Below are 18,387 nucleotides of genomic sequence, written 5' to 3' on the forward strand. Positions count from 1 at the left end.
GCGTTTGTTTAGCTCGATTGTTGAAGTTGAGTGTATCGGTAAAGTTATATTCGAAAAGAATAAACCAGTTTTTATTAAGAAAGAACTTGTGTCGCTTAAGTTTCGTCGGAAACGAAGTTACAGAAAATTAATTAACAACCGGAGACGTAACAGTACTTTCAAACATTACATCGTAGCTATAAACTTTTCTCCTTCTATAAGTAAAAGTATACGTTATTAAAAAGTATCATGAGAGTACAAATCATATCTGTTACGTTGCTCAGAAGGTCACACCATAACGCTATTATGTAAATCCTGAGTGGAGTTGGATTGAGGTGTGAATTTAGTGGGATTGACCTTCAATTATAACGCCCTCACGGCTGAAAGGGCAAGCATGTTTGGTGTGATGGAGATTCGAACCCGCGACCCACAGATTGCGAGTCGAACACCATAACCACCTGGCCATGCCGGGCCAGGAAGGAGTAGATAAGCGACTATTATTTGTTGTCCCTGTATTTACTATCATAACATTCATATATCAGCAGTTTTGTAATTTGCTACCAAGTGTTTCTGTTACTAATGTAAATAAATAGTTTGTCTTTCAAATAAATGTTGTTTACAGACACATCAGGTAAAAGAACGCAAACATTAATAAAGTCTGTAATTACTCACAAAAAACATGCAACAAAAAATACTGCACTCACATATAAAACGTTTATTTAAGTTGCATTATCAAGTTTATCTGCAGATCCTCTGCTCCTGGGTCAACGATAGTTCTTTATACAATGGTGGACACCAAACACGTTTTACCAAGAATAAATATTGACGGGACAATGAAGTAAAACCATCCAATAGTTTAATTTTACGTAAAGCTGTACGGTGCACTATGTCCTCGGTGAGCATCGAGACTGTAATTCTAGTGTTATGAGCTCTGAATCTTGCCAGTGAGCAACCAGGTGACTGCAGCCAAACTAACAGTATTTTTATTATCACAAGTTGATTTTAGTATTCGTAAAAAGATCGTTTAATTAATAATTGAATTTTAGACCATTGTTTAAATAACAGTAATAAACAAAATATCTGTAATACAATAGTATAAACTTTAAGGAACTTCGCTCTACAGCGTGAGATTAGACAAATAATTAGTTTTGTTTTTAAACACTTTTGGCATATTTTCGATTATGTTAGTTACTGATGTTAGTTACTCAATGTCGTTTTTGTTAATACTAAGGTAGTAGTTTCGTACGGTGTTTCCGGAGTAAGACTTACGTCCTAGTTCGGACACCGGGTGAGCATGTTTCGGTGTGACGGTGATTCAGTATTTGTTTGTATTTTGAATATTCACAAAGAGTTACATAACAACTATCTGCAGTAGTTGTCCCTAATTTTGAACATTTCTATTCACTGGAGAGAAAGGTAACCTAGTCAACAGCACCCACCATCAACTCTTGGGCTATTCTAATTTAATTGTGAGATGTCATTCTTATAACAAACCCACATTTCAAAAGCATGATTTGGACGCAGTGGTACACAAACCATGAATCTTTGGATTCATGGTTCAGCATGCTAACCATTAGCTCATGCCTGTTCCATAATTCAATGTAACAACCAACAAAGAGTCAAAATTTTGTTTTTAAAAATAACAAATTTTATTTTCCCAAATTATCAATAAATAATCATGCATAATTAAAGAGACAGACATTGAAATTGATAAACAAAAAAATGAGAAAGGTAGATATAATATTCACCACAGCTTGAATAAACTACAAAATACTTAATCTAGATGAAGCAACTTCCCTGAAGTCACAATATATTTCATAAAGATATAAAAATACCATACATATAATTTAGTCTTTCAAAATAATACCTATAAAAATAAATTACAGTTGGTTTAATAAAGTTCTTTTCATGATATATATATATATATAACAATGAAAGAATTCAAACATTTAACTTCTGAAATACTTTTATCTAACAACCATCTTTTGACTATAAAAGTACGAGTAAAAACGGCTAATATTGTTCTAGATGAACACAAATTCATCAAAAGGTTTATCACATTAGGAGATCATGATACTGAAAAAATCAAGATATAATTATTCAAAATTAACTTAGAGAACTTGCTGGAAATAAACATTATATTTCAGCAGTGAAAACTGTAAAAAAAAAACATAGATGCAACATATTAGTGTTGTAATTGTATATATTGTTCATTGAATTTTTATAGCTTTCCCTGCTAAAGTATTTTCTGGAAGGATTATAAGGATTATTTTCATAAAATAAACGTTTCAGAATATATCAAAATATTAAGTTTAATTGTGTTACTCTACACACACACACACACACACACACACACAGCATGCATGTAAACTATTACAGTTAAGCTTAAGATTTTGACTTTTCTTTGAAAATGTTCAAATTTACAACATGTAAGATTTTTAGTGGCACATTCACTTCTTTATAGTTATTCATTAGCCTCTTAAAATATTAGATCTTGTAATCCTTGGATTTATTTGATTTTTATTTATGGCAAAGCTACTAAGGCTATTTGCCACCCTTGGACTTGCACAACTCTCAATGGTATTTTTAATATATAATTATTCACATAACGTTTGGAAGGCAAGTTGAACTTGAAAAATACTGTAAAAAATCTTATGGAACATGAATTTGAATACTTTTTAAATATTTATTTTAAATTAAAATGAAATCATCATTTTTGTTATAATTTAAAATATTTCTCCATAAGTGGACTTTAAAATTATTTACACACACACACACACATATTATGCAATACTCAAGAATAATCCCAACAAAATTAAATTTTGGTATCATGTAAAAACATATTAATTTGGTAAATCAAATAAAAATTAGTTGAAAACATATATAAGGAAAATTATTGAGTAACAGGAACATTTGTTGTTGTTTTTTTGTCTATAAAACTAACTTAAGCAAACTTTTGTAAGCATTCTGCTTTAAGTTGAACCACACCCATTGAACCCCAATATATACAATTCTTTTTAAATATTGCTTTTTTTCTAAATGAATTTATTAAGTAACAAGTTTTACCAAAGTTAAAATGAAAGCATCTGCAAATCTGTAAAAATTGGTAGTATGTTTAAACTTATAAATATCAATATTCTCATTTCAGAATGCAAGTAATTATTTGAAAATAAGCATGATTTCATAACAATTATTTTCTCTTCAAAGTAAAACCAAAACAATATACTGATATTTTTCCATAAACACTTTTTGAAAGTGCAATGTTAATATTGTTTTTGGTCCATTTCAAGCATGGGAAATTAATAGTGGCAGAGTTATCCCATTTTGTATTGAAGTTTTACTTTGAAAGTAAAATCCCAGTGATCTTTCAACCTATTTGAAGGCTTTTTCAAGAGTTCTTGAGTGGTATGAAAATTTTAAGTATTGAAGAAATACAGTAAAAGTAAATAAAATGTGCTATAAATACAAATTTTAAATAAATACTACAATAATTCATAAAGCCATTCAACGCCTTAGTTTCTAAGATGCAAAAAACAGTCTAGAAAAGTTTGAAATGTATCTTTTTCCCAAGAATTAACTGTTCAAAAAACATGAAAGAAATCTTACTAATACAATAATCCTACTAAACTAACAAAATATTACTTGCTTATACGAGATTTTTTAACTTTATAAACTACACTGATCAAATAGTAGTAACTATTTATTCTTTAACTCGTATTCATTTTCTTACAAATTGAACAAAGTCACCAATGTATTCACAACTTTCCAGCTTGACTAGATACTAGTCTAAAACCTGTGTTATGAATGAAATAGTCATGAATTTTACATTTCCATAACTAGTATAGAATATATCTTTATTCGGGTATATTCGTATAATATTTTTTCTAAATTTCTTTGCAATTTCTGCATGTAGTTGACAGTTTTACTAACCTTATGTTTCAAGGTTGTAAACATATGCTAATCATTTTACACAAGCAAATGCCACATACCGCAACCTTTGTTCAAAAGTCTCAAGCTAGTGTGTATGTGTTTGTCTTCAAAAGTAACCTATTTGAAAAGGCAATACAAAAACCTCTAAGCATATGTAACATGTGGAATACTTGACTTTCTTTGTTTTTACAGGATATTTAAGTCAGGTATAATCTCAGTTTAGTCTCTTGATTTTGATCTCTATTACTCTTGGTTTTTATCTCTTGTTTTGTCGTGCTCAATCCCAGCAGCCAGGTTACTCAAAAGAATAAGCCCAGTCAGATTTATTGACATAACATTGTGTTTGTTAATAACGAATTTTTGTTTAAAACTACACTTGTTTTCCTTTACTGTTCATGTTCAATTTATTCTTCACTTGACAGTTCTGGATCCCCATTTTGCAGAATCTTTTGGCTTTTTTGCTAGACATCAGTAAACCTGAATACTACATTTTTATCTAAAAATAAGGAAAACCTTAAACAGAAACCTTGAAACATTATAAATACAAAAACAAAGAATGAAACCACATTGAAAACTAGCCAAGATCTAGCCAATGCAATGTCTTACTCATCTATAATAACTTAATCCATTTACTGTTTCATCTAATCTACCTTACATCTAAATAAGCTCCATAAATGTCAATGCAATATTTACAAAAATATCATTAATTTGGGGTATTTCAAATGTTAATTTAAAATATATATATATATATATATATAATATAGATGGTGTTTCTTTATGATAGGTCTGTAAACAGCATCTCTGTTAATTTCCTGCTTGGCTTCATCACCTTCAAATATACCTTAATTATTTTTTATTTCACCGTTGCCTTATGCTCCATATGTTTTAGAAGTAATTAAAAAACTCATTCAGTTTTCATACTTGAAACTACACTACATATTTTCTTGTTTTTTTTTCATCTCTATATATAAACAAAGTGATTTTTACCACTGGATCAAAGTAGTTCTTGCTATTAGCACAGTGGATATAAATATTTGTGCATTATGGATAAAACTGCAGTGTTCTCCAGTTGGATTCAACCATAGAAATCACTAAACACTTCAAACCAAGGTGCAATTCGTACACGTTTATGTGATTAGCATAATCTAAGGAAGATGAACAAAATGTCATTTATATATATATATTACAATAGCCCAAAAGAACTGCTTGGAACTCAGTAATTTATTTCCAAGTTCATTTTTAAACTGTCATTTGAGTAGCAAACTAATATAAATGCGAGCACACTGCACTTCAAAAAGTATATTACACAAGTAACACAGTAAAACACTCTGGATGAACTGCCATTTTCAATTTTATTCCTTAAGATCATGAATAGGAAAAGGCTGACAACAAAAAGTAAAAACTTACTTACTATCTGTGCATTAACATGCACTGTAAAAAAGTGTATAGAAACTAATAAAAGTATTGCATAAGGTACTTAATTAGAAACTAGAACATAAGAATATTCTGTAATAAAAGTACTGTAAGGCAAAGATAACACTTATAGATAGAGTGCTTTAAATAATAATGTATGAGAAAAAATTTTTACTATTCAATATCCTTTGAGATTTTGGAAGACATTAAAAGGGAGATTTGGTAACTGACACAAATTCAATATTACCATCACTCAATACATAAACCTCAATGATACTTTTTCTCCAAACTAGTAACCAAATGTAGACGTTACTCAATAATAGACTGAGACACTATTAAGTAAATGTACTTATGAATACATTACATTTCAGTCAAGATGCCAATTCCAAACAAACTGTAATTCAATCCCTGGAATAAATGGGACCCATTGACCTTAAAGTTTATGTTGTATCACATCATAAAATTTGCAAGAAGAAATTTATAGCATTTACTAGTGTATAGCCCATCAAAAAAGATGAAGCAAGTACTACCATCCCCACCACATAGTATAACCTAATCTCACATTTCATATCTAACTGGAATAAATAAATTTTGAGAAATCAAGCTTAATCGACAAAGAATCAAAAGGTGCAGTCAAATGTCTGTACATTCCTTTGTGAGCCAATCAAAATTAAGATCATCCATAAAATGAATTTGTGGCATATTCATAGAATAATTATTGGTAAAAATCAGTTGGATTAACAACTTCTAATCAATAGAAAAGCCAGTGTGTTTTAGTAGCACTACATTCCAACAATGGCTTTTATGTAATGTTGCTTAGGAAAAAGTATAACCTAATATTGTTGTTAGTCTATGTACTGAAAGTATAAAATGAAAAAGTACAGACAACAAAACTGGAAAAATATTTGTTGAATTTTTTAATTTAGGGTTTCTGTTGATGAAAGAGGTTTGTTTTTTATTATAAACATTGGCGATTTAACTGAAAATTGAATTGATATTTTTACTTTCAGGATAAATTTTATGCACTTGGCTCTAGGCTAGGTGATCCCACAATACGCATTTACTTTAGGCTTATTATACCAACCCTCACTACACTCATAAGGATTCACGGCTCCACCACCCTCGCGGCCCCCCTTGCACCCCAGTCATTAAACTCATAATGGGCAGACACTAATTGAATTATTCCATCTGGATAAATGCATTTTGGCTTTTATGACACCTCTTATTTCAAGAAATCAAGAGTGATATGACACACACACTGGCTTTTATATAGGTTAGATTGTTAACAGAGGAGGGCTTTTTTTTCCATTAAAATATAATTATAATGGCAAAAACCAAACATAAAAAGTGTTTCCTGATTTAAAAACTGAATAATGGATACAAGCCTAGTGATCACTTACCAACTTAATCAGTGTATTTCAGTTTCCTGCACTGAAAAGTATGTAAGAAGGAGCAAAGAGAAATCAATATTTTCCAGGGTTCATCAAATCACCAAATATATTATAGGTTTCCTCAGTTCAGCCTTTTTAGCCCTTTTCACACTGAATCAGTCAATATAACTAATATGATTATCATGAAGTCACTGTAATAAAGCAGTACACAAGTCTATGGCTTAAAGTTCAAAGTCAAACTAATGTTTCTTTCAAAATCAGAAAGTGTATTTAAAGAAATCTTCCTTTGTTAAGTTCATAAATAGTAGCAATTAGCACAACAAAGACAAGTTATCCAACTTGACTATAACCAAAAATACGGCTAGACCTGAAGATGAGATCACTGGTGTAACTAAACCAGAATGGTGCATAAGAGGGAACATACCTTTAACACTTTTTTTTAAGTATAAACTAATTTGGTTATTTTTATATATTAAATTGTTTTCATTAACAAAGTTTTATTTTTCCAATATCTAAAGGCATGTTTCATCTATTGGTTTAGAAACATTTGCATCTTAATGATTTCAGGTTATATATAAAGCATAAGTAGTGAATAAAATGTCCTTATCCAAATAAAATAGCTCAGAGGCTATACTAGTCGATAACATTATAAGGCACATTTGGCAACAATGTAATGCATGTTTCTCACAAAAACATACATAAGTATTGGTATATCTTTATATATCATCTGTTTTCATAGTAATTTGCATGCACCATCTGTATATTGATTAATTTTCTTGAGAAAATAGAGGTTCCAATTGTAAAAAATACTTTTTTTAGTAATTATAAGTATACTCAGTTATGAAAAAGTGGGGGTTTGCTCTGTTACACTCTCAGAAGAAACATCAGAAGCAGATGTATATTCTTTTCCATCAGAAGTACATTCAACATTTTGTGGGTTTTCATTCTTGGATCTTGGAATTCTGCTCTAAGAAAGGATGAATTTAATTAAAAGTTGACTTAACAAACTACAGATGTGGGCTGGTATGAACTCGTTATTAAATAAAAAAGAAAGATTATACTAATGCTCATAACTCAGTCATCAAATGAAATAAAATTGTCGGCACATTAGAGAAGTTAAGTTTACTGTTTAGTGAGTATGGTAGGTGACTGTCAAATATTCTGATGACTCAAATCTTTAATGAATATTAATTTTATGTTTATCCTATTCAAATAACATGCATAAATAAACAGACTAAGTGGATACTTAATTACTTCTGACTGTAATCTTGACACATTTTAAATAAAAACACTATTACTCTTACCAGTGATAGCAAAACAGATTTGCATTATTCAATTATCAATTTATCTGATTTATAGAAGATCAGTCAGGGAATACTGCACATTTTGAAAAGAAATGAAATGATGACATATGATGGTATTTAGTCTACATTAGTGATTCATTTGCCAAGTAGGAAATATCCACATTATTTATAAAAAAAATTGTGACAAATTAATTTTTAAAGAATAAAAAAAGTTTGTTTGCAAAACGTGAGAATGGAGCTTCAGCAGAGACCTATCATATGAAACCAAGGTCAATTCAAAAATTACTTAAAACAAGTTATGTAAAATTAGAAAGATTAATACCATATCAGAATAATAGAGTGGTTGAAAAAAGCTAGCACATCCTAATTTCTGTCCTTATACAGAGGGAGAGCTTTCATTCAATTAATCAATTAGAAAAACTAATAATTATCCATCTCTTTGTATTACAACTATTAGGGCTCTCATTCTTTAATACCAAGAAAAATACTACAACGTTTAGAAGCTAGTAGAAAGCACCAGTGGGCTAGATGATGCAGTACCCATTACGTGTGATGAATGTGTAAGTAGTATGATGCTTGCTTAACATTAATGGAAATGGTACCTGATAATCTGATTTATTGTAAAATTAATTTCCAGTTGTATTGGATTTTATCATAGTTTTTTAAAGCTAGTGGTGCATTTGCACTGAAATGTACTCTTGACACAATGTTCTATGAACTATCAATATTTTTTGCCTATTTCCAAAACGGTTTCATAGCTCAATTGCTATGTTTGCAATGGGTCAACTGGGAGAATGGAAATATGCTATTATAAAGGTTCTCTTTTTGTTACTACTAGTGATCTATATGTTTCTTGGAATATGTTCAAATCAGAAATTTAGAACTTACAGGGAGATATTCGTTGTACTTAACTTCATTGGAAAACAAAGGAATATGGATCACCTTTGGGGACAAGAACCACCCAGAAAAAGACCTACAAGTCATGCCCCAGCTACGGTAATAGAAGTGCAGTGCCTTGTAACAGATGGGAATGTATGAACTAAGTTCAGTAGTAAAAGCTGTCCATGTGACCCAGGCAACAGTATGCAAAATAATCAAGAAGGATTACCATCTGGAAATTTGGCCAACAAGATATGGGTTCAACAAGATAAAGCTTCAAGTCATACCTTCTTTTCAACTGTCACATACCTCAAGTAACTGGAGAAAAAAATGAGTATTCATGCTCTTCCATAATGAAGACATACTGCTCACATCACTAAATACAATGTCTATGAATTTCTGTGTGACCAGACTGTTGAAATAGGCACTGGGAAATTGTTATCGTCATAAACTAGATGAATTATGGAAAGCATGTTAGAAGAAGTGGTGTGTGGCTGGCAGGTAGAGCATGACTGGATATGGCAAAATGGACTTTAATAACATGGTGAGTCTCCAAAATCATTTTAACGTAATGTACTCAAATGTACTCAATCTCCGTAAAATCCAGCTGTAAATGTTCCTAGGTAGAAAATTAGGACACCAACACAGATACAAATGAGTGAGATAACACTATATCATCTAATCACATCTTATTGGTATTTTACGGATGGATAAACATTGTGAAATTGAAATTTACAATGGACTGCTCTTTTCAGTTTCTAGGCAGGAGCAGTTCTCTTGAAATTTCCACCTTATATTATGCAATCTTGTAAACGTTTTAAAACAAATTAATCCCTATTACTGAATTTATATTAATAAAGAAATATTGTTAAGATGAATACTACTTGGTATATAAACAAAGATTGTCAAAACTGTTCTGATCAAGCTAGGTTTGATGGCATACAAAAGATGGTGTTAAATATTCATGGAGTTTTGTTTGTCTTTACCCCATCTTGTGGCCAAAGTTTCCATAAATGGTGACAGCTAGACTTTTTTTCTTGTGTAAAAGTATGGTATAAATAAACATCTAAACAGAGCCCTGATATGTGATTATCTATACAACTGAATGGTATTTTGCTGATGGGATTACAGTTGGTTTTGTAGCATTACATGGCCAATTGTAGCTCACTCATACATATATAAATTTCTGAATATTGTTGTTTTCAACAAGTTATAGGATTATTATCTGACAACAGAAGCATTTGAAGGAAAAAAAATTTCTTTTCAACATAGAAATTTCAAATTCAACCTGAAAACTCAGTCCTGTTTCTTCTGCTATTAAAAAGACAACAGCTAAAATTTGAATTTTTCTATTAACTATTTGGAATGCGGTCAATGAATGAAAGCCTACATAAAAACTGTGTAACCTTCTACTGTAGGTTTTGCTGATAGAAAATTTAACTGATTAGGCCTATGTCATGCACTCATTCATGACAAAAACACAACAGCTGTCACCTTATGACAAAATAGGGAATACCTATTAAACTTTAAACATCGAGATAGATATTAAATATTTCATATTTTACATTCTCAAAGTAATCTCTACCCAAAAACACAATGTAGTTCATAATTCTTTAAATAGTTTTCAAATATATTAAATAGAAAAGAGAAACTATCACATTAACCACCAGCTAATACCGACATAAAGCTCTATACATTTTAAATAAAATCTGTCATCTGGCTATTAAAATCAAAGTAATTTGCAAGAAAGTTGTTATGGTTGCAAAGTTTACTTTGAATCAATTTCAGGAATAGAAATAATGAAAGAAAATTACATTCACTCGAGGGAAACTATCCAGAAAATTGCATTTCCTCATCAATTGTTTTTATATTTAATCCATGCAATATGTTCCCTTTCATTAGTCATAACTAAAGAAATTTGGAAGGACCATGCATTCCTGATCATGAAAGCCAAGTAAAAAGATGGAATTAGTTAAATTTTTCAGGAATGCAGGAATGTATTATTTCTATCCCTGAATGTCTCATTAATATTTATTTCTTATAAAAAGAACAAATACTACTTTACCATCTCTATTAGTGTATTAAGTACAACTATCTTTCAACCCAATTTAAATGCACAATAAAATTTAAACTGAATAAACAACTCCACAAGACCATAATTTCTACTAATATTGATAGCAGTACTTAAAACTTACCTTAACATTTTCATAAGCAGTTTCCACTTTCTCTTCAATTGCTTTGTAGGTCTGGGAGTTTCTGGATAAAAACAAAGTTATGTTCATGTGTAAGTAGTAGCTCTTATAATGAAATTCATGGAAAACGTCTTGATTAACAAACAAATACAGCAAGTGCAGAGAATACATTCTATAACCCATTACCAACGAGAATGTATTAACAATTAAACACTTCATAAAACATGATGAAATAAACGTAATATTTTCAGTAACATAAAATTTTTTAAAAATGACAAATTAAATACCAACTATAATTACAAAATCATTATGTATGATTTTTCTGAACATAGTACTTATTACAGATGTAAACTTTACATAACTGATAAACAAGACAAACTCCAAATATTAGCTTTTACATAAAAAAACTTAAAAGAAAGAAGCAAGTTAGGAAAAATTCATTAGCTTTGGGATGTTACAGAAAATAGTTTAGTTCTATGTTTCTAATTTTCCAATAACAAGATTTACTGTTCATTGTCAAAATCATTTCTAGTAATAAACTTTAAAGTTACTGAGAATATTTGGTATAGCATGTAGTTCAAATTATAAAATCTTTATCTATTTTTTTTTTAAATTACATAATTAAATGCTGTTAAACCTTAAATATACATTTATAATGCATCAGATGTTGTATGAACTATTTTTTTTATAAGATATATTTTTTTACATTTCATGGTCAAATTCTAAATGAGTGGAGAGTAAATTTCTTTTTTTAATAAGATACACTGTTGCAAATAAGACTAAATTTTTCTACATTTTTTAAACTGTTTTCTATAAAAATATTCTTACTAAAAAATATTTTCTTTGCACACAAAACAATGAAAGATAGCATATGGCCATGGAAAATATTCTTAATGGTAGCAGATTTATGTTTACAATAGTATTTGTGCTAAGCTGTTAAAACACCCTTTTGTTTATATTTTTATAGCTTTGAGTGAATCTCCAAAAACAAAACAAACACAGCACTTACTTGACTTCTTCAAACTTTTTACTCATGCTTGTTCCAATGTTACCAAAAGCTGTGGAAGTTCTTTCTCCAGCATTCTTTAGTTTTTGACTAGTCTTCTGACAACTAAGGATAATATAAACAACTTTGTTACTAGCTATAGTTTCTCAAATCAGAATAATAATCCAATCTTTAAATTTCTAGAAAGAAAAAAAAAACTAACTTTTGTAAGAATTTGAAAAGTGAATTTATACTACCATTAATAACAAATATAAATAATAAATAAATAACCCTTACCTTAAAAATATGATTTGAAAGTGGCTTTAACCAATTTGATAATAATTACTATTCATTTGCTTAATCTGGTTCACACCATAACAACTGTTGTTCATGAAAACTGATGACATATTATAGAATAAACTAAGTAAACATAAAACCACATTAATCAATGCAAAGCAAACTATCTTATTTCAAGCTTATATTTCTCTTTCTAAATCATGGTAACTTGATTATCAACCCTGTAAAACACTTTCTATTTGAAATTTATTTCTTCGTTTTTTTATAATTTCCATTTATGACAATACGCAGTGAAGGACCAAATTATTACCTGCAGTATATTGATAATGTTATATGTTGCTGTCTGACTATTGCAGATTAAGTCTGAAACTGTACAAAAACAGCATAAGAAACAAGAATTAAGATTTGGGGTTTCCAATATGTCTTACACACACACACACACGGCTTTGAATGACAGTGATAAATTACCATATAACTTGCTTTGTATTCAAAAATGTTTTGGCAAACTGTTGTTTAACATCACAATTATTCTATAACACACACCAATACTCATGCTGTGTAACTATGTTCTTTACTGCATCTTTATTCAACCACAAACACAAGTTAACATTGTTAAACAGCTGTGTTATCCTAAAATTGCTAAATAATAATTAAAACTTGATTATAAAGACTATCAATGCATCAAACTGCTTAACACTGCAAGGGTCATTTCAAAGCTTATCCCATAATGCCTCAAATGATCAATACTTTCCTTAGCCTTGCACCTGTGGCTTTAACCTACCATTTGCCAGATAAGGATAACCTTGATATGCAAATATTTGTGTTTCTACAATTTTCTTTCTCTGCTGGTCATGTAATGCATAGTAGGTTTTCATTGACTGGGATTAGATGGTATGCAGAATTTACTATTAGAGGCAATAACTTTAAGCTTGGAATACTCAGAACTAAACTTCTTTTTCAAAATAATCATGTCTTTGTTTAAAGTTATGAAACTGTTAATCATAGGACATGATGGGCATATGGAGGTGAAAGGCAGTATTTAGTTGATCATTTTGGTGGGTAGAGTGACAATTTCATAGGACTAAAATGGCATGGAATTATGTCATCTATCCTGTCCATACATTTTTACATCAAATATACTAACCTTTCTTGAATGTGTCTGATCCCTTGCTCCATATCTTCTTTAAATTCCACCCAAGGAGTGATTCCTAGTTTCTGTTTTAGTTCTTGAGAACGTTTCAACTTGTATTCCATTACTTGACGAATGGCCAAAATTTCATCATCAATCTATATTAAAAGGAATTTTATTTGTGTAACATAATTGCCTAACTGCTATTCTATCAGCTCATATAAAGATAGTTTGCTGAGGATTATATTCCACCACTTATTTTCCAAATAATTTTAAAATGCTATACATTTTAAGTACTAAACAAGCATTTTTTCACATACACTGCATTACAAACAGACCCCCTTAAGTGAATGCTATAGAAAGTTAGTAACAGATTTTATTGTTAAATAATTAATTACAACTACTACAATCTTCATTATCCCTTGAAACAACAAACTACATACACATGTACTTCATAATGAATTTGAAATCTAGCTGCATTAAGTTTTCTTCAGCTGAAATAAATTGTTAAATGTTACTGTAACAAACTAAAACCAAATTGTGCTACAACTAGAGTCGAAAAAAAAATAATTCATTAAACTGTAACTAAAAAAATCCAAACTAAAACTTACAAAAAAAACAAAAGTAAATCTCTGTCTGGCCAAGACTTGATACAAATGTTAAATAAAATGAATTAAGAAAAAGAATCAGAAGAAGAAAAAATCTTATTCCAGAACAACACAGTATTCCAAAATTAAACCATTTCAAGAGCAATAATAATATCAAGCAATAATCTGCAATAATGCATTCAATCTATATCTCGTGAACTAACTCATTTAAGATCAAGGAAGAGTTTTTAATTTAGTGGTTAGACCACAAGGTTACACCTCATGTGACTAGTTAATTTATATAATTAATCTTTCGCAACATTAATATCTGTACATCATCGCTAGGGGAAGCTTGTGTCAGTTTCATTTATACATACTCAAATTCAATGAGGTCTAGCTAAAAGGTGAGTTAGCGCTTTAATCTAGCTAAACATTTATAGTTGAACTCAATGATAGAAGGAGTAATAAATGAACAGTAAACTAAACCATAACAAAATAAAAGTAGAATTTACTATCTCACATTACAGGTGCAATCAGACATTAAAATTTTTGAAGACATATACATGCCTTGATTCTTAAGCAACAACTAATTTAAAAACACACCTAAATGACAAAAAAGAATGATTAATCATTCATGGTTAATTATTTTACAAACAGACAAAATAAAATTTATTACTGATTTTCATCAAAAATAATTGATAAAAAAAAGCACAATGATCAGTCAAGCTTTTTATACAGTAAGTTCACATCTATTGTTCCATCACCTTAGATAACGTGTACAATGTAGTTAATCATTCAGCTAAACCTACAGTTAATGATATCAAATACTAGAGTTACTTATAATAGCAAAGATTAATATTGATTATTTTCTGAAGCTTCTTAACATAGTAAGTTACATTCTATTCAAAGCACTTTGAGCTAAGAAATCATTTTATTTTCTGTTCTATTAAGAATTTATTTTTAAATGTCAACCCCACTATCACATACACAATTTTAACTTTCAATTATGATTTTTTCAACACATTTAATCAAATGTTCACAACCTCTACATATACAGAAGGTTGAGTATATTATATTTAAACAATTCTGAATATGTAAATCAGCAAGTAATGTGACAATAACATATAATATAGTCTCAGTAGAATGGCATGTATGAGAACTACACTTTAACATTGTTAGGCATTTCAATTATAGTGTGGTACCATCAAAAATTGATCACTTTTGGGAAGGGTATGTAAAGCACTTTCCAACACAAAATGTTCATATTCATGCATTCAGATTGGGGATATAGAATTTCCAAGATAGGGATATCCCTTGCACTAAATGGCATTGAAAAATAAGGGAATATTGATAAACTTGGGGCACCATGATCATCCAGAAATAGGCCTACAACAAGCTGTACCTCAGCCACGGTTTGCAAAGTGCAGCATCTTGTAACAGGTAAGAATCCATGAACACAAAGGCCAATGGCAAAGGTTTTCCCACCTGTCCCAGGCAACTGTAAGCAAGATAATCAAGAAAGATCTCTGTCTGAAAAAAAAAAAGAGGCCACCATGATATGGGTTCACCAGGGTAAGGCTTCCTGTCATACTTCCTATTAAACTGTCACATACCTCACACAACTGATGAATGAAACAGTTACTCATGACATTTCATATGAATTGACAAAAGTAGCACCTATGGATCTCTAAGCAATCAGGCTGTTGAAGTGGGCACTGAAAAACCATCCTCCTTGCACACTTGAAGGGGAGTTGTGTGCTTTGGACATGACAGTCTTACAACAGAGCCTTTAACAATGGAAATTACACTGCAAAGCTACTGTCAAAATGAAAGGTCATCAAACAGAGTATGACTTGATGTGGCAACATGAGTTCTAACAATGTGTGACTCCAAAATAATTTTAATATTATGTACCCACCCTCTATACATGAAACAAACTATATATCAATAGTTCAGTTTGATTTCTTTAGTTATCATAAAGACTTTATTGTTTTACTGTTCATTTCTTTTAATTACTTACTGATGGTCAACTGAACAATACAAAAACTAAATTTTACCTTGGGAATTAGGTTGTATCTTTGATAGGTTATTCTAAGTAATTGAATGTACCATCACTTCTGGAATTTAATCACAAGTAACATAACAAAATGGTAGTTTAAGTACAAGTTCTAAATATCATTAAGATCATCTCATTCCAGACTGGTCATTACATTACAAATCTGTCTTGGTCAAATATTAAAAATAAAGTAACTCCAATAGTTAGTTTCTTGGTAACCTTTGAAACAATAATATTTGTAATAATTTAATTTTTCAGCCTCCATTCTAGTAATTTTGTAAGTACTACATTAATTCAGTGTGCAATATTAACTTTATGGTTAAGAAATAATATATATGTACTTTCTGTGTATATTTCCTTATTTTTACCTTAGACAATTCTTCTTTCCATTCAGCTTCAAGCTTAGCTTTCTCCTCAAAGTCTTCATACATCTTGGAAATGTCTTGCTTTTGAGTGCTGGATATATATGCATCTTCTTCACCAACATCTGGTGAAAATTTTCAAATCATGAATGAGATAAATAGGATTAACCTTTATACAATTTTAAGCTTACAACTAAAATGTAATAATGAAACAGTATTCCAAAGTAAATGGAAAAATCTCCTGTCTATATTTGCACAGGTGCAGCCAAGTTTAGACCTTGTCATCAATTTTGAGAAAATTTAATCACTAATCCATAATAATGAATATCATGGAACAGATACAATTAGGTACCAGTGTTGCTGCCTTATACTCTCTCAACCTCTGCAAAATAAAGGGGTACCTCCATTGTAATTAGCTATGAAAACATGTGAGAAATGAAGCAACTTAAATATATGCTAAATAAACAATTCATGTGAAATAAAAGTATTCTTCCACCATACCCAACAGAAAAAAGCTTTCATAAGAGTTTTACTGAATACTTTAATGCTCGAGTTTCAAGCCAAAGTGACTTTATTTATGTAAACTTGTAATTATAATTCTTTATGCGAGTTATGATTAAAACTGAAATGAACCCATATTTTACTGAATGATGACTGTTTCCAGTGTTTACTACTACTACTACTAACGTCGCAAGGTCTTTTCACTTTTTTAAGCTTCAACTGTTCAAGTGTGAAGATCGATATAACTATGTAATTTACTAATTAACTAACTTTCGAAATTATTTCAGCTCTTCAGTTTAATAAAAGAATCATCAACTTGATCATATGTGATCATCAAAATTGTGTGATACAGGTACTAATGTGTGTGTTAATATCAGTGTTAACACTAATAGTAATACTCAATAATACTAATAGTAATTATAAATTACTGTCCACACACTCAAACACTTAATACCTAATTCTTCCATTGCTTCTGCAGAGGCAAGTTTCAAGAAGTTTTGGTATTTGACTTCTTCTTCAGATGTCATAGAAAATGGCTTACTTAAATCATCATAATGTACAACAATTTGGCCATTCCGAACCGTTGCTTCTGTAAAAGCATAGCTATGGCTACTGAAGTCTAACGTTCCGGGTTCCTCATAACAATCTTCTTCAAGACTCGTCTGTCGTTCCATTAGGGCTCACTCACCACACAACATAAAAAAAACTATAATTAACTTAAGAAAGAAAAATGTGCATGATATTAAGAAACCCGCTTTCGCTCAACAGCATTTGTAAAGGCCAGTTACAAACGCTCGCATTTCACATTACAAAGCAATACAAATATTACTTATTACATCACTAAAACGACAACACTGCCAACTCAAATTATTTTTTTTCACATACAGTACTAGCAAGCAGAATATTTAACACTCGTTTTGAATTATTTTTGTATTTCTTATTATAATAAATCTGAATGAACTGTTTCAATTGCACAAACAATATACTCGCACACGCTATCACATGTAAAATATAGAAGTGGCTCTAGCTGACCAGAGAAAGAAGAACAGTGATAAAACCAGTTCTAGCTTTCCTTGTACAGCAAGTTTCTGTAAATTCCGCATTAAAAAAACAACACAGTAAAGCGCCACCTTCCACACTAGATTCGCTCGAGTGACAAGACATGGTTCAAAGAACAGCTGAGCCACGCAACGAAAGGCCTTGAGTTATTTTATGTAGAAAGCATTGCTGTTAATACCATTTCAGCTCCTGACGTCATTCTATTAAATCATCAGCAATTATCACGTCTTATTAACGATTCATATCTATTTTAGGACTTTCCTGATTATGTATTCGGATCAGAGAATCTCTTTAAACATTACAGGTTTAAACTTTGGATAATA

The 18,387-nt window shown here is 30.3% G+C and overlaps 1 protein-coding gene across 4 annotated transcripts; it reads right to left on the minus strand.

Annotated features, from left to right (window-relative positions):
* Nucleotides 1-2,722: 2,722 nt before the first annotated feature.
* LOC106477211 (tumor protein D52-like) lies at nt 2,723-18,060 on the minus strand. 4 transcript variants are annotated; one of them, XR_002609791.1, is made up of 7 exons: nt 17,460-18,060; nt 16,511-16,629; nt 13,515-13,657; nt 12,098-12,199; nt 11,092-11,152; nt 6,463-7,675; nt 6,386-6,407 (listed from the first exon to the last, which is right to left on the minus strand). XR_002609791.1 is itself a non-coding variant. In XM_022381441.1 (6 exons), the coding sequence occupies exons 1-6, from the start codon at nt 17,677-17,679 to the stop codon at nt 4,394-4,396; spliced, it is 657 nt and encodes a 218-aa protein (XP_022237149.1). In that variant the 5' UTR covers nt 17,680-18,060; the 3' UTR covers nt 2,723-4,393. The 4 variants fall into 4 exon arrangements, 2 of the variants coding, with proteins under 2 accessions (XP_022237149.1, XP_013793287.2); XR_002609790.1 differs by having other exon boundaries at nt 6,463-7,680; XM_022381441.1 differs by lacking the exons at nt 6,386-6,407; nt 6,463-7,675 and adding an exon at nt 2,723-4,405.
* Between the last annotated feature and the right edge of the window lie 327 nt (nt 18,061-18,387).

Source organism: Limulus polyphemus, unplaced genomic scaffold (genome assembly GCF_000517525.1).
Source record: "Limulus polyphemus unplaced genomic scaffold, Limulus_polyphemus-2.1.2 Scaffold7, whole genome shotgun sequence".
Lineage (NCBI taxonomy): Eukaryota > Metazoa > Arthropoda > Merostomata > Xiphosura > Limulidae > Limulus > Limulus polyphemus.

Bases quoted from the DNA above. Each gene is read 5' to 3' on its own strand.
- LOC106477211 (XM_013937833.2), bottom strand. From the start codon at position 17,679: ATGGAACGACAGACGAGTCTTGAAGAAGATTGTTATGAGGAACCCGGA. The intron at 13,658-16,510 runs GTAAAAATAAGG...CTTTTAATATAG, and splicing joins GGAAAGAAGAATTGTCTAAG to ATTGATGATGAAATTTTGGC. The intron at 7,681-11,091 runs GTAAGTTTTAAG...ATCCTTTCTTAG, and splicing joins CTGCTTATGAAAATGTTAAG to AGCAGAATTCCAAGATCCAA.